General features: G+C 42.9%; 1 protein-coding gene across 3 annotated transcripts in view; it reads left to right on the top strand.

Annotated features, from left to right (window-relative positions):
- snx29 (sorting nexin 29) overlaps nt 1–15091 on the top strand; it is a 136197-nt gene that overhangs the window by 22540 nt on the left and 98566 nt on the right. For all 3 annotated transcript variants that reach the window (XR_009785631.1, XM_061755925.1, XM_061755926.1), the window contains exon 14: nt 11830–11915. Coding sequence is in view for 2 of the 3 variants with exons in the window: in XM_061755925.1 (XP_061611909.1) it covers nt 11830–11915 (86 nt within the window). In the remaining variant the exon portion in view is untranslated. The remainder of the gene's footprint in view (nt 1–11829; nt 11916–15091) is intronic.

Here is a 15091-nt window from a genome sequence, read left to right as displayed (position 1 = left end):
TTAATTTACATTAAACGTCGCAGTAAAACAGCGGCTGGTAGCGGCAATTATTTACTTGTTGAAGCATCAACACTAATGTACCATATATGCTTTCACATTAGTTTAAAAATAGACAGTTAAAAATATTTTTTGGGGGGGGGGCGTTAATCGCCTATTGCCTGTAAACTTATCCCACAAAGAGCGGGTGTTTACTTTATATTTGTACATTTATGCTACATTCCCATTGGCAGATATCTGATGTGATTTTTATACACATTTGGATGAGGCTGATAACGATCTAAAGATGCAGTTTTTTTCTTTACGTTGCCATGACACTCTTCTTCTTTTCTTTTCGCCTTGTCCCATTAGGGGTCGCCACCGCGCGTCATCCTTTTCCATGTAAGCCTATCTCCTGCATCCTCCTCTCGAACACCAACTGCTCTCATGTCTTCCCTCACGACATCCATCAACCTTCTCTTTGGTCTTCCTCGAGCTCTCTTGCCTGTCAGCTCCATCCTCATCATCCTTCTACCAATATACTCACTCTCTCTCCTCTGGATGTGTCCAAACCATCGAAGTCTGCTCTCTCTAACTTTGTCTCCAAAACATCGAACCTTGGCTGTCCCTCTGATGAGCTAATTTCTAATTTTATCCAACCTGGTCACTCTGAGCACGAACTTCAACATCTTCATTTTCACCACCTCCAGCTCTGCTTCCTGTTGTCTCTTCAGTGCCACTGTCTCTAATCCGCACATCATGGCTGGCCTCACCACTGTTTTATAAACTTTGCCCTTCATCCTAGCAGAGACTCTTCTGTCACATAACACAACTGACGCCTTCCTCCACCCGTTCCAACCTGCTTGGACCCGTTTCTTCACTTCCTGACCACATTCACCATTGCACCGGGCGGTTGACCCCAAGTATTTAAAGTCCTCCACCCTTGCTATCTCTTCTCCCTGTAGCCTCACTCTTCCCGCACCACCCCTCTCATTCATGCACAATATTCTGTTTTACTTCGGCTAATCTTCATTCCTCTGCTTTCCAGTGCATGCCTCCATCTTTCTAACTATTCCTCCACTTGCTCCCTGCTTTCACTGCAGATCACAATGTCATCTGCAAACATCATGGTCCACAGGGATTCCAGTCTAACCTCATCTGCCAGCCTATCTGTCACCACTGCAAACAGGAAGGGGCTCAGGACTGATCCCTGATGCAGTCCCACCTCCACCTTAAGTTTGTCTGTCACACCTACAGCACACCACACACCTGTTCTGCTGCCCTTTTACATGTCCTGTATTATTCTAACATACTTCTCTGCCACTCCAGACCTCCGCATGCAGTAACACAGTTCCTCTCTGGGTACTCTGTCATAGGCTTTCTCTAGATCTACAAAGACACAATGTAGCTCCTTCTGATCTTCTCTGTACTTTTCCATCTGTGGTACTCTTTCTAGGCATGAAACGATACTGTTGCTCGCAAATACTCACTTCTGTCCTGAGTCTAGCCTCCACTACTCTTTCCCATAACTTCATTGTGTGGCTCATCAACTTTATTCCTCTATATTTCTCAACTTCCCCCTTACTAATCATTGCCACTTCCTGGTCCACCACACTTGCCTTTTCTCTCTCATTTTCCTCATTCATCAAATGCTCGAAGTATTCTTTCCATCTATACAGCACAATACTAGCACCAGTCAACATATTTCCATCTCTATCCTTAATCACCCTCACCTGCTGCACATCCTTCTCAGCTCTATCCCTCTGTCTGGCCAACCTGTATAGATCCTTTTCTCCTTCTTTAGTGTCCAACCTGGCATACATGTGATCATATGACCCTTGTTTGGCCTTTGCCACCTCTACCTTTGCCCTATGTCGCATCTCAATGTATTCCTTTTCGCCTCTCCTCAGTGTCCCACTTCTTCTTAGCTAACCTTTTTCCTTGTATGATTTCCTGTACTGTGAGGTTCCACCACCAAGTCTCCTTCTCCCCTTTCCTGCCAGAAGATACACCAAGTACTCTCCTGCCTGCCTCTCTGATCACCTTGGATGCAGTGGTCCAGTCTTCTGGAAGCTCCTCCTGTCCACCGAGAGCCTGTCTTACCTCTTGCCCAAAAGGTGCACAACACTCGTCCTGCCTTTGTCTTCCTAATCTTCCTCCCCACCACCAGAGTCATTTTACACAACACCATCCTCATCCTATGCTGTCTAGCCACACTCTCCCCTACCACCACCTTGCAGTCGGTAACCTCCTTCAGATTACATCGTCTGCCACCTGCCTCTTCTGGAAAAAAGTGTTCACTACAGCCATTTGCATCCTTTTTGCAAAGTCTACCACCATCTGTCCCTCCAAGTTCCTTTCCTGGATGCCGTACTTACCCATCACTTCTTCATCACCCCTATTTCCTTCACCAACATGTCCATTACAATCTGCACCAATCATGACTCTCTCTCTGTCTGGGATGCTCAGAACTACTTTGTCTAGCTCCTTCCAGAATTTCTCTTTCACCTATAGGTCACATCTTACCTGTGGGGCATAGCCACTAATCACATTATACATGACACCCTCAATTTCAAGTTTTAGCCTCATCACTCAATCTGCCAACTCTTCTTTTAAAATAACCCCGACTCCATTTCTCTTCCCATCTACACTATGGTAAAATAATTTACCCTGCCCGTAAACTTCTAGTCTTACTGCCTTTCCACTTAGTCTCCTGGACAGTCACACTATCAACCTTTCTCCTAATCATCATGTCAACCAACTCCCAAGATTTTGCTGCCATAGTTCCAACATTCAAAGTCCTCACATTCAGTTCTAGGCTCTGTGCTTTCCTCTTTTCTTTCTGCCAAAGAACCCGTTTTCCACCTCTTCTTCGACTTCGATCCACAGTCGCTGAATTTCCACCGCCGCCCTTCAGGTTGACGGCGCCGGTGGCGGACGTTGTTAACCCGGGCCACGACCAATCCGGTATGGAATTCTTTGGAGGAACGCTCATATTTGTTTGGCAAAGTTTTAAGCCAGATGCCCTTCCTGACGCAACCCTCTGCATTTATCCGGCTTGTGACCTTCCTACAGTTTGCACTGGCTTGTGCCCCCCATAGGGCTGCATTTTTACATTGCCATGACACATATACAAACAATCGTAAATTGTGACACTTGCACCACTCAGTCCAGCTTAATATTGGCAGTCCATTTGTTTAGCTTTCTCTCGCAATACATCATCCCCCAATTTAATATGGTAAAGTCAAGTCTGACGACTGTACGTTACAGTACCACGTTCCATGTTTGAGCCAGCTGAAACCACAAGCTCAGCAGTTTTGAGAGGAAAGTGCATCAGCTTTTAAATATGCAATGATTATTGCATTTGAACGGCATATTTTAATGGAGTGGAACTAGCAGGCGAGGTAGAGATGGCCTCCGGCCCGCCTCACTCTAGCCGCAGGTGACTGTGAAATGCAATGTGCATCTCAGACTCACAAATCCTATTCTGTCGTCAGCGGCTAAATCTCAAGTGCTGCTTTTCCTCCTCAGCCAAATCTGTCTCGATCAATAGTGGCTATAAATACCACCAAAGGAGCAGCTAGCCACTGAATAGGGGCTGGAAGCTGTCAGTATCATTCAGGGAATGAGGCTACTGGCAGTGGTTGCTACTGCATGTATACCACAATCTTCTGTGATTCTCTTTCACTAATGGTAAAGAGGGAGAGCATTGCTAAAGAGGCTAAAATGTTTTAAATGTGTATTGCTACCTGAAAAATATATCAATACTTGACTGACTTCATCTTGGTTTTGAGTACAGCAACAGTTGGAATTGTATGTGAATTGTTGGAAAGGGACTATTTTTTACAGCAACATTAAAACCTCCTCGAATGCCGATCAAACCAGTCCTAAACGTGTCTGTCAGACTTCCCTGACTGAAAAATCATGAGGTGCCAGATGCTGTTTAACTACAATCCTGTGGGTGGTGGTAGTGTTAATTACGAAGTGGGCTTTTGGCTAAATTTTATTGACTCACCATGGAGAAAATGAATGCTGAAATAATTGTTTCACCGGCCGAGTGATCTCAGTTTTTCCTCAATTGCTTCAAGATGCCAATAATCAACAATCAATACCACCAAACATAGCTCTTACAGTCCACCAATCAACCAACCAGTTTTTATGCCCATCTCCAGAGCCAACTACTAACAAAAAGCTTTTTTCAAAGCACACCTCATCTGCTGGATCCTTCGGTTCAGTGCCCCAGGTTTCCACCAAATCTTGACAGCTCTTGTCAGCAGATGTTTTACCTAATCTTGCAAGATAATTTAGCAATTAAGTAATAAAAGAATGATAATCAAAACTAAAGCTTAAACCAAAGTCTCCAACCATCTATTAGTTTTCTGTTTCGCTTGTTGCCAATCAATCGCCATGCACCCATGGGGCCTGGCCGGGCATAGATGCAGATTGGTGTCATCCGACACCAGGTGCAGTCATTTATCTCTGTGAAAATTGAATGCAAATGAACACCATCGATTCCAAGACCAAGACGAACTACAGTGGAGGGTTTTTTTCTTTTTATAAGCACAAAGAAAATTAACTCTTTCCGCTTGCAAAGGGTGTTAATGTAGGATTAAGACCTTAGCTTGGTTTCTTCTTTTTGTAGCTAACGTTTAAAAACATTGGAACATGAAAGACTGAAACAGCATGAATACAATTACATAGGTGAAAGCAAAGAATATTTACCTTGGGTCTATCATGGAAATATGCATATTCTTTGTATCCTGAAGCTCCTCTTTCCAAAATCTCAGCGAGAACTAGTTTCTCCGTAGGACCCAAGTTTAAATTCTATGTGACATCGCCTTGAAAGAGTAAATGCCATTTGAAAGCTTTATGATATGTGGACATGCCATTCACACAAGAAAAAAACTAAACACGCAAGCACAGGGAGAATAAATCATCTCCACACAGAACTGTAATGCAGATGTACCAACTACGAGGTCACTGTGCTGCCCAGTCAATTTTTAGATTTTAAAAAATGTATAAAATGTATTTTGATATTAAAATGTAAAAAAACAAACCCAAAAAAATCTAAACAAACAAGCAAATTCTTCTTAAAACAGGCTCATAAATATTCTCAATAGCATAATTATTTGCAGTTATCCAAAGACAATGGAACCTCAAAGGTCAAACCCAGTCTGTTCTTATGTAACATCATGCACCTTTATGTGTGTAGAGGCATCTTTCTACACTAAAATTATTTGAAGTGGATTTCTAAGTCATACAACCTCAGGGACAATAACATTTAGTGGTTCCACTGTATATGGGTGGCAGAAAGCATGCCGGTTGCCATAGACGGAATTCAGCAGAGCTTCTGTAGACTATGCTGCTCAAATTGCAAGTTACTCACACTTAGGAGATTTGAGATATAGGTGAACTATTACTCACTCATGCGCCCAAATATAACATGAAAATGTAAGATCCTTGCTCACGCATCGAAACATGCCAGCCCACACTCTTGAAGCCCAACAAACCAAAAAGCACACTCAACAATCACCATCCTTGTTTATATCAACACACATCTGCTCAGTCAGTGACGAAATCTTCCAGCGGAGGCAAATCAAATGTAACTGGTTTATGCCTGGACATCTCACTGTCAATGTTGTGACAGAAAGTCAGCGAGCTTGATGACTTTTTACAAACGTAAGAATTAGCAGTTTTGATGACTAAGAAGGAATACACATTTACTTTTCGTCCTCCTCAGCAACACGACTGTGGTAACGTTGTGAAAACATTGAGCTGGTGTTAAAATAACATCAAGTAGTGAGTCATTTTTGGCAAATCATCTTGCTGATCCTGAGATGTTTGCGACTCTGTTAACAGTATTAATGTACCTGATTTTTCATTATGAGGAATGATGGATCCAAACATTTGGGTGCTTGGCATACATAAAGATAATCGGGCAATTTTTGTCCCGATTTTGCCCCTTCTTGACCAAAGACAACAAATACTAGACTATCTTATATTATCCTATAAGATCATCCTGTGGTCTGAGAGTGAATTTCTCCCGATAATAGGCTCTGCAATGGGTCGGGCCCAACAATACAAAAAAATAAAAACAGACATTTCCTACCAGTTTTTTTGCTGTTTTTTTGCATACGGAAGTGTTTGTTGTTGTTCGTTTTTGTTTGATCACGCAAGATTTCTATCTTGGAGGACTTGTTTCTAGATCGGCGGCAAAACGGAATATTTTTGTGTAGTGTTCCATGTTGAGATGTTATTTTTTTCACAGCTAAACAAGTCTTTTAAGATTTGAAAGGCCTTACCAAATAAATGTGTGTCACTTAAAATGTACATGTAAATAGACCAAAAAAAACCAAATCTGATATTGACTTTAAATTGGAATTGGGAACTTGGACCTGCAGTGTAAATCCGGCTTGAGTCTGCCTCACATCAGTGTTGTAGCATTTCTACACAGCATATTCATATAGTTGAAAAATAAACCAACAGTTACTGTATGTGAAAATGTCACCCAAACCAAAATGATCCCACCTTAAAATCTGTTCTGAGTATTCAACCCTTAAACCTTTCTGCCACGCACACACACACGCGCACACACACACACACAAAAACACAGAAACACGCACAAATCACCTTTTTACAGCATCAGTTGGCAGAAACAGCAGGAATATGGGAATGTAGCCAGTTGAGTGGGTTCGGGAAGTGGTATTTCGTCACTGGGAGAAGGGGGTGGTTGAACAGGTGGACGTGCCCACACTCATACACAGAGACTAAAAAGCAATGGGAGCAGGTGCCTTTTTCTGAACTGAAATCGTACAGTGACGTTATGTTGTAGTTACGTAGAGTGTTTTACCTTTTAGTTTTTCTTCTTTGGGATGTTGCTCTATTTTCCTCCTCGTACTCTGAGATACTCAATATATAATGCTGCCACTGTGGGCTAGTACATGCTTGGACTATTTTTTCCTACAAAGAAATAAGCAGTAAATTGCACTCTGGAGCATTATTCAGTGACATGCATCTCTGAAGGCATCTTTGTACCTCCCCTTTATTACTTCCAAATAAAAGCACAGCATACACAAAGAACAGCCAATTTGCTGTGTTTATTGTGTTTTTAGATGACTCACGAGTATGGAAATAATAAAAGAAGTTTTGGGGGGATGCAAAATGAAAAAAATTTTAAAAAAAATTACCTATGGGGTTTTACTCAACTTTGGCAATTACTGAACGTAGTTGAAGTTTTCTTTTGAGCTCTTTACAGATACAATCACGGATCTTTCACCTTCCTGATTAGTCTTTTGTTTAGTTCCTCCAAAAACTTTTGTACCACTCTCATACACGCTGTTTGTTTTTTTTCTCCACAATGTTCCTCCTGTCTCCCCCAAAAAGGGTAATAACTTTTCTAGTGTACTGTAGCTCTCAAATGCAAACTTTCCCATCTTTGCTGAATCAGATTTCTCCGGCACCAATTCTGTTGATCTCGTCTCTTACTTAACTTACTGTTGTACTCGCAAGACTGAGAAGTTCAGACTTACTGAATTTCTGGGTCAAACTATTTCCCCGGATGAGAAAGCAGGATGTGGCTCGTCCCATAACAGCAAGCCAAGGGATGTGGTTTCCAAGTCTTTAATTTTTCGACAGTCTCATTTAAAACTTTGGAGTCCCTTAGAGAGAGACTTTGAGGTTTAGATAAGTGTCTGGCATTTCGGCACTGAAGAATCCACACAGCATTCTGGCTGCAGCTTACTTCTATAGTTTTACACTTTGAAAAATTAGCGTTCCTTTTTTTAAATATATTTTTTGTTTTATTTCAAATATTGCCCTTTTAGGATTCTCACTAGGTACAGCCAGTCCAGCAAATGTAAACACAGTACGAATAATGCAGAGATATCGACTTTATAACTTTGCTAGCCTGATGTGTAAAGATGCAAATGATGGGTAGGAGAATCTCTGTCAACGTTCTAGATTCCGGTTTCCATGCCAGCGTCATACTGAGCAGCCTATCCTAATAATGCTGCCTAGAGCTGCTGGTCTAAAGTGGAGGTCTGCATGGATGTCGGCCTTGGCTCACGTCATGTTCTTCATTAGACGACAGACTAGTTGAGACTGAATGAACAGCGGCAAGGCTGTTGCAGCCAAGTATTGCACTCACATTTTTTTTCATTATTATTATTACCCTTAGTTCTGAATAATGCTTGTGAGTTATGGAGGTGGTTTTGCTGTGATGGACTGGTTGTGCTTCCCATGGGCTCACCACCTGTGGGAGGGGCCATAGGGGTCGGGTGCAGTGTGAGCTGGGCGGTGGCCGAAGGCGGGGACCTTGGCGATCCGTTCCCCGGCTACAGAAGCTGGCTCTAGGGATGTGGAATGTCACCTCTCTGGCAGGGAAGGAGCCCGAGCTGGTGTGTGAGGTCGAGAAGTTCCGACTAGCTATAGTCGGACTCTCCTCTACACACGGCTTGGGCTCTGGTACCAGTCTTCTCGAGAGGGGTTGGACTCTCTTCCACTCTGGAGTTGCGCACGGTGAAAGGCGCTGAGCAGGTGTGGGTATACTTATTGCCCCCCCGACTCGGCGCCTGTATGTTGGGGTTCACCTCTGCCTTCCGGTGGGGGGAAGGGTCCTGACTGTTGTTTGTGTCTATGCACCAAACAGGAGTTCAGCGTACCCACCCTTTTTGAAGTCCTTGGAGAGGGTGCTGAAGAGCGCTCCAGCTGGGGACTCCATTGTTCTGCTGGGGGACTTCAATGCTCATGTGGGCAATGACAGTGAGACCTGGAAGGGCGCGATTGGGAGGAACGGCCCCCCCGATCAGAACCCGAGCGGTGTTCTGTTATTGGACTTCTGTGCTCATCACGGACTGTCCATAACGAACACCATGTTCAAGCACAAGGGTGTCCACACGTGCACTTGGCACCAGGACACCCTCGGTCGCAGTTCGATGATCGACTTTGTGGTCGTGTCATCGGACTTGCGGCCGCATGTCATGGACACTCTGGTGAAGAGAGGGGCGGACCTGTCAACTGATCACCACCTGGTGGTGAGTTGGCTCCGATGGTGGGGGAAGATGCCGGTCCGACGTGGCAGGCCCAAACGTATTGTGAGGGTCTGCTGGGAACGTCTGGCAGAATCCCCTGTCAGAAGGAGTTTAAACTTCCACCTCCAACAGAACTTTGCTCATGTTCCGGGGGAGGCGGGGGACATCGTGTCCGAGTGGACCATGTTCCGCGCCTCCATTGCTGAGGCGGCCGACCGGAGCTGTGGCCGTAAGGTGGTCGGTGCCTGTCGTGGCGGCAATCCCCGAACCCGTTGGTGGAAACCAACGGTGAGGGATGCCCCTTTTTAAGAAATGGGACCGGAGGGTGTGTTCCAACTGCAGGGGGATCACACTCCTCAGCCCCCGTGACCCGACCTCGGATAAGCGGTAAAAAAGTGATGGATGGATGGATAAGGACTTTTTATCTTTTCTGTGAATGCCTGCTAATGTGTGGTAAATGTATCAATGGAAACCTGAGCAAAAGACATGCACTGCTCTGAATAATTATGAGCACTCTAAATACAGAAAATCAGACAATTGCTATCTCTGTGTGCAGGTTTCACATCCACTCCTCTGCAAAATTAATGGAACAGTGATAAGAAATGACCTGTTTTGTCACCCATTGCTTGTTGAAAGAACTGCTCCTGTAGTGGAGATATTTTTTATCAAGTTCTGGTCCAGGTAAGCGGGGCTGTATTCACGCTGGAGTGTTGGCCAGAACACAGGAATTAACGATCGATAAAATGGCACCGTTCCACTAATTAATGTCAGACATACTGTCCTGACACATTCTGGTATAACAGTTCAACAGCATAGCAGCTTAAAGGTCGGAAATAAATATCCAAACTTATACTATGTTGCTGTGAAATAAAGATCCCACCACTTTTTAGCGATGTTACACTCCACAGCTAAATACAACTAACCTAAACCCTAACCCTAAAGACATCCATATAGAACTAAACCTTTCACTGACACACAGCTAAGCTAAAGTTATTATGTTGCAGCACACACACTAATAGTCCTCCAACTGGGACGGACATCGGGGCTGTAACATGCAGGCGGTTGTCTCACATCAGCACCTATTTTGAGCAAAAAAACATTTGAATGTTACAAGCTCACCATAATCTTCAAATTTACAATTACATGTCACAAAAATAATACAATAAAAAAAAATACAAAACACATTTAAATCAGATACTACTTGGGTTGCCGATGCATAATCTGGTGCAAAAATAAAGGTTATTGAGGTTAATTAGTTATTTAATGTAAAATCCTTTTGGAAGAGAGTGTTTTACGCCTTTAGGTCTTTTTATTTTATTTTATTTTTATTAGCCTGCTCTGTTCACCAAATGTTACCAATTAAAAGAAGATCACCATAATTAGGCCTGATCCTTAACTCTTAAAGTTAAGTACCAATAATTCCGCATTTCTATTGCTAGCTACATTTGGAATTTATGTGCATACTTCAGCTCAAGCTGTGTCTTGAATAACACAACAAGCCAGCGCATTACATCAGCAGAAAACATTTCAGCATTTCAAGGATCAATAATTCAACAAAACGAGTGCATTATCGGGCCACTGATACCAACAACAAAATACAACCATGGCGAGACAGCAGCGGTTTAGTATTGTTTCTCTAGATAGTCATTTATTCAGGGAAGGGGACATTTACTGTAAATAAAAGATTAAGGGATCAAACAGAACAAAAAAATGCTGATGGGAATGAACCCCAGCGCAGTATCTTAAATTGTGTGCTGCCTATTAAAGTTTGACGCGGGCTGACATGTTGTAAATGTAAATGTCATGTTTTAATAGGAAATCCCCCTCGGCACGTCTCACTGCTGCCTTCTTGGTATCTCCTCCTAGTTCTTATGCTCGACTACTCGGGAGACAATCATAGCGGATTTTTCAGTGGTCAACAGACTATACAAATTCAGCGTATTGAATCATCAGTCAAAGGTTATGCCAGTGATGACTTGTCGCTATACATTAAAGCTTTGAAGCAAACCTGTATGATTGGATGATAAATCATAAATTGTTTAAATTTAAATATTGCCGTTACCCTTTAAAAATCAGTCTTAAGAGCAAATGTTTGTACAAACAGTGACGCGCACTGTTTTGAGCTGAAAAGCCAATTTTTTTTCATTTTTGTTCATGACTGGTTTATTAATAAGGAAAAGCTCTAAATGGATTTTGCAACCCTAGCGCAAGCAAGGCCTGCTCGCACAGACACATTCATCTGCCCGCTGGTGTTAATATCACACTTGACACTCATCCAGTAAAATGAGACACATTCCAATATCTGTGTAAGTGGCCGACTCTGTTTCCCCATGAACGCACACATTGAGTGGAGCAGCGTGTATTCGATATAATGTAATCAGGCCGGAACAACGCCTGGGCCATCGGCGGGTCTGATAACGGCGGTGTGGACGACTCCACAGAGAGCTTTTCCTGCGGATGCTAGAGGTCTCTGTGCAGGCGGTCCCTTTGTTGGTGGGGAATGAGGTCTGATAAGCGGGGCACCAAAAATCACCGGTGAAGAATTAGGGAAAGGGGGGTGGCAATGGAGCCAGACAAAGGCTGTTCAATTTAACTGGCAAGGGCAGCATATTTTCCCCAGAAAACACACCATTTCACACAGTGAGCTTGATGTTACAAATCTAGTCTGAAACCAATCTGATCTAGTCCCTAATGGATTTCCAGTAAGAATATTAGGCAGGGAAAACGTATAAATAACCTCCATACCACCCAATACCGCACCCACAACCTCTTTATTATTAGCCGTTATTGGTTATGTGATATCTGTGTGTGTCTATTTGTGCAGGGAGAATGAGGTCCTGAAGGTCCAGTTGAAGAAGTATGTGGGGGCGGTGCAGATGCTGAAGAGAGAGGGGAGCCAGGGCAATGACGGTAAAACGCACACACATGCGCACAGAGGTTGCTCGTCCATATTTTGCTCTCAAGCAGAGAGGTGTCATGAGTCCATTGCAGAGGCCATATCGGTTCTGATGCATTTCTCAAGGACTCTGGTGTCTAACTTCTCCTTTAACGGTGTGAGGCCTTGGCAAACACCACCGTGAGCCTCTTTCTTTCTTTCTTTATTTCTTTATTTGCGAGAGGGGTGGCGATAACTTTGACTCTGTTTGCCACCGCTGTAGGGCGCAGATGGGTTGGGGACAGAAGCAGCACTCTGTGTAAATACCAGTGAGATAGGCTTCTGTTGTTTGAGAGGCAAATAAAACGAACTAGGCAGATTACAGAGGGACATAATAATGGCTAATTGCATTTTGGGGGTTAAAAAGGAGAACAGTTTTCTGTGTATGCTGGAGGGGTTTATTTGTCCCGCAGAAACTCACGGGTGTAAAAAGCAATGCAAAACTGTTATTAGGATCAAAACAATAACCACAACAGAGATGGTTTGTGTTTTTTGTTTTTTGACTCTTGATGCAGTTGGTTGGTTACTATTATTATTAATTCTGACAGAATGGCAGCTTTATTGTTGTCAGTTCTTTATTTTCTTTTGTTTGACGGTTGTTTTATGCCAAAGACTAGCAAGTGTTTTGCTCAGAACTTGCCGTAAAAAATGTAATCATCACGGTAATTGCTCACCAAACAAATGTACTTTTTTCAGAATTGAATTTACTGACTTCCAACTGATAAAACGTGTGAAAAGAACTTTGATTACACATGATGGACGTGCAGAGGAAGATACATGCTTTTTCTTTTTCTTGTATTTTATTGTATTCCAATAATAATAATAGAGATATTGCATGCTCCCCAGTTGTCACTGACAGCAGTGCTACTGCAACTGGCAAGAGCTTCTGGCTTCTTGTTGTTGTTGGTTACGCACATTGTAGTTTTGTTGTAAACTGTTTTTCTGCTCACCTTCTTCTTTTCTCCACTCCACTTCCTATAACAGTGCGGCAAGTTTGTTTTTCTGCTCTCTTCTTAACTCAAGTCTGCACATGCACAGTAAGAATATGGAGTAGTCCATTGCATGAGAAGAGAGGGGTGGAGCACTCAAAATGATCATAAAATAAGAATTTTGATGCATTTTTAAACTGTGTGAATTAAGACTAAAACAATAATAAATGCTTTAAATCGAAGAAAACCTTATTAATCAGTTTTGATGACACCTTTGGCGTTCCCAGGCAATTGACAGTGTTTGCCAAATGATAAGTCTGCCCTTTCTTGTAATAAAGGACTGCCCGCACATCATGTTCAGTTTTTTTTAGGAAACGGGTGTTGTTCTCGCATCATAATGTCAATAAGTCAAAGAAGGGCATTGGGGGTCGATGACACCCCTACTTGTTAAGCGTTGAAACCTGTGTAGTGTGTGCAGTTATTGGCATCATGTTTAAAACATGACTGCGCTTACACGTTTCATCTTCGCTCCCTGTCAATTACGGTCCCAAACAAGGCCTCCTCGCACACCCACACCTGTGGGCTCTGTGGGGAGGATCAGAGGGACGTGTTGATTGGAGGCCGAGAGGTTGATATCCGTCCTCATCACACACACGATAACCCACGTGTTATCACCCAATCAGATTTGCCTTTTGTGATCTGGCATCTTCGTTTGGGGCATCAGTTGTACCTTCCTCTTATTTTGACTCCATCCTTCCTCCCTCCGTGTTCCCTCTCGACAGGCGTGGCAATTTCCCCTCCGCAGCGACGTCTAAATGATTGCCACGGTCTTCTCTCGCTAATGATCTGCCTCATTCTTTCCTACTTTTGATGTTGACTACCACAGTTCCGCTGGTTGTAAGAGGAGAAAGCATGAGGTGGGGGGGGGAGGAATTGAAGGAGGGGGTGAATAGAAAGATGAATTGATAGACAAATGGCTGTTTTTGTATGTGCTGTCAGCAAGCTGCCTTGTGATCAGAGCCTCTCTAATGAGAGCGCCGTGGACGTTTTCTCTCAAATGCTTGGTCTTTACTGACATCCCGCTAAAGAGGTTTCTCCTTTACCTCTGCTGTGATGGACTGATAATTAATTGTTTCCTGCAGGATGGCACCGCAGGATTTCCCTTTTCTTCTCTCCCTTATGTACAAGGGAACAGTGTCTCTGAGGTACTGCGTGTACTGTATGTTCATAGGAAATACGGATTACGAGATTTGAGTGGAAGTTCATGCATGAATGCACTCTGCATGCTTTTGTGTACCGTACGTGGCACATTGGCACAAAAATCACGTGTCATGATTTAAAAAGACGTGTATTTGTGTGTCTTGATGCATACATATTCATGAGTCAAACCCCAGTGGATGTGCAGTTGAACGGAGAAGGTTGTATGGTTGTGGTTTGGTTTACTGTAAGGCTGTAAGATTATCGTTCGCTTCCCATTTAGTGTTTAGATCGCACTTTGTTCTGTGAAGATTTGATGCTGTTCTGTCAAACAACTTAGTATTGATGGAAAATCAAAAGTAAAAGTGAATTTAAGTTCAAGTTTTGTGTTTTCAAAAATAGGATAAAAACCGTACGAAACAAGACTAAAATATGCAGTGAATAAATAAAAGAAGAAAGTAAAGAACAATGGAATAATGTTATGTGGACAAGTAGCATTCTCAGACTTATTTAATAGATCTTTAAGAATTTTGTACATTGTGAGGCCTTGATTGTTTTGAATAATTGTGTTGTGGAGCAATTGAAGCAGACTAGTGTGCACTGATTGGCTGCAATCAGCAGAGGCACAGTTTATTCAGTCTCAACTAGTGTACAGTCTGAAGATCAACATTAACTAGAAAGTTGCGCTACCGTACATCCACGCAGACACAGTTAATTTTGGAAATTTAGTCAAATACCCCTCCCTACCTACATATCGACAATCGATTTCGCTCCGTGAGCAAAGGCCCGATTCTCAGATGTCTCCGAACGATTATCCTGAAGGGTTATGCTGTGGTGTGGAGTGTGTTAATGAGTATTTTTTTTTCCCTGCTGCTCGGAAAATGTTTGGGGCTGACAATTGTAAATGTTAAACCTGTCCAATAGTTATAATCCTAAATCATAACCGGTATGTGTGTGGTCATCACCGAGTTCTGCTGAGCCACGGACTCCGTGGTTCTGACGTGAAACAGAACGATAGACAATTA

Source organism: Phyllopteryx taeniolatus, chromosome 19, assembly GCF_024500385.1.
Source record: "Phyllopteryx taeniolatus isolate TA_2022b chromosome 19, UOR_Ptae_1.2, whole genome shotgun sequence".
NCBI classification, from domain to species: domain Eukaryota; kingdom Metazoa; phylum Chordata; class Actinopteri; order Syngnathiformes; family Syngnathidae; genus Phyllopteryx; species Phyllopteryx taeniolatus.
Note: the sequence above shows the minus strand (reverse complement) of the source record. Positions and strands in the feature narration are given on the sequence as shown.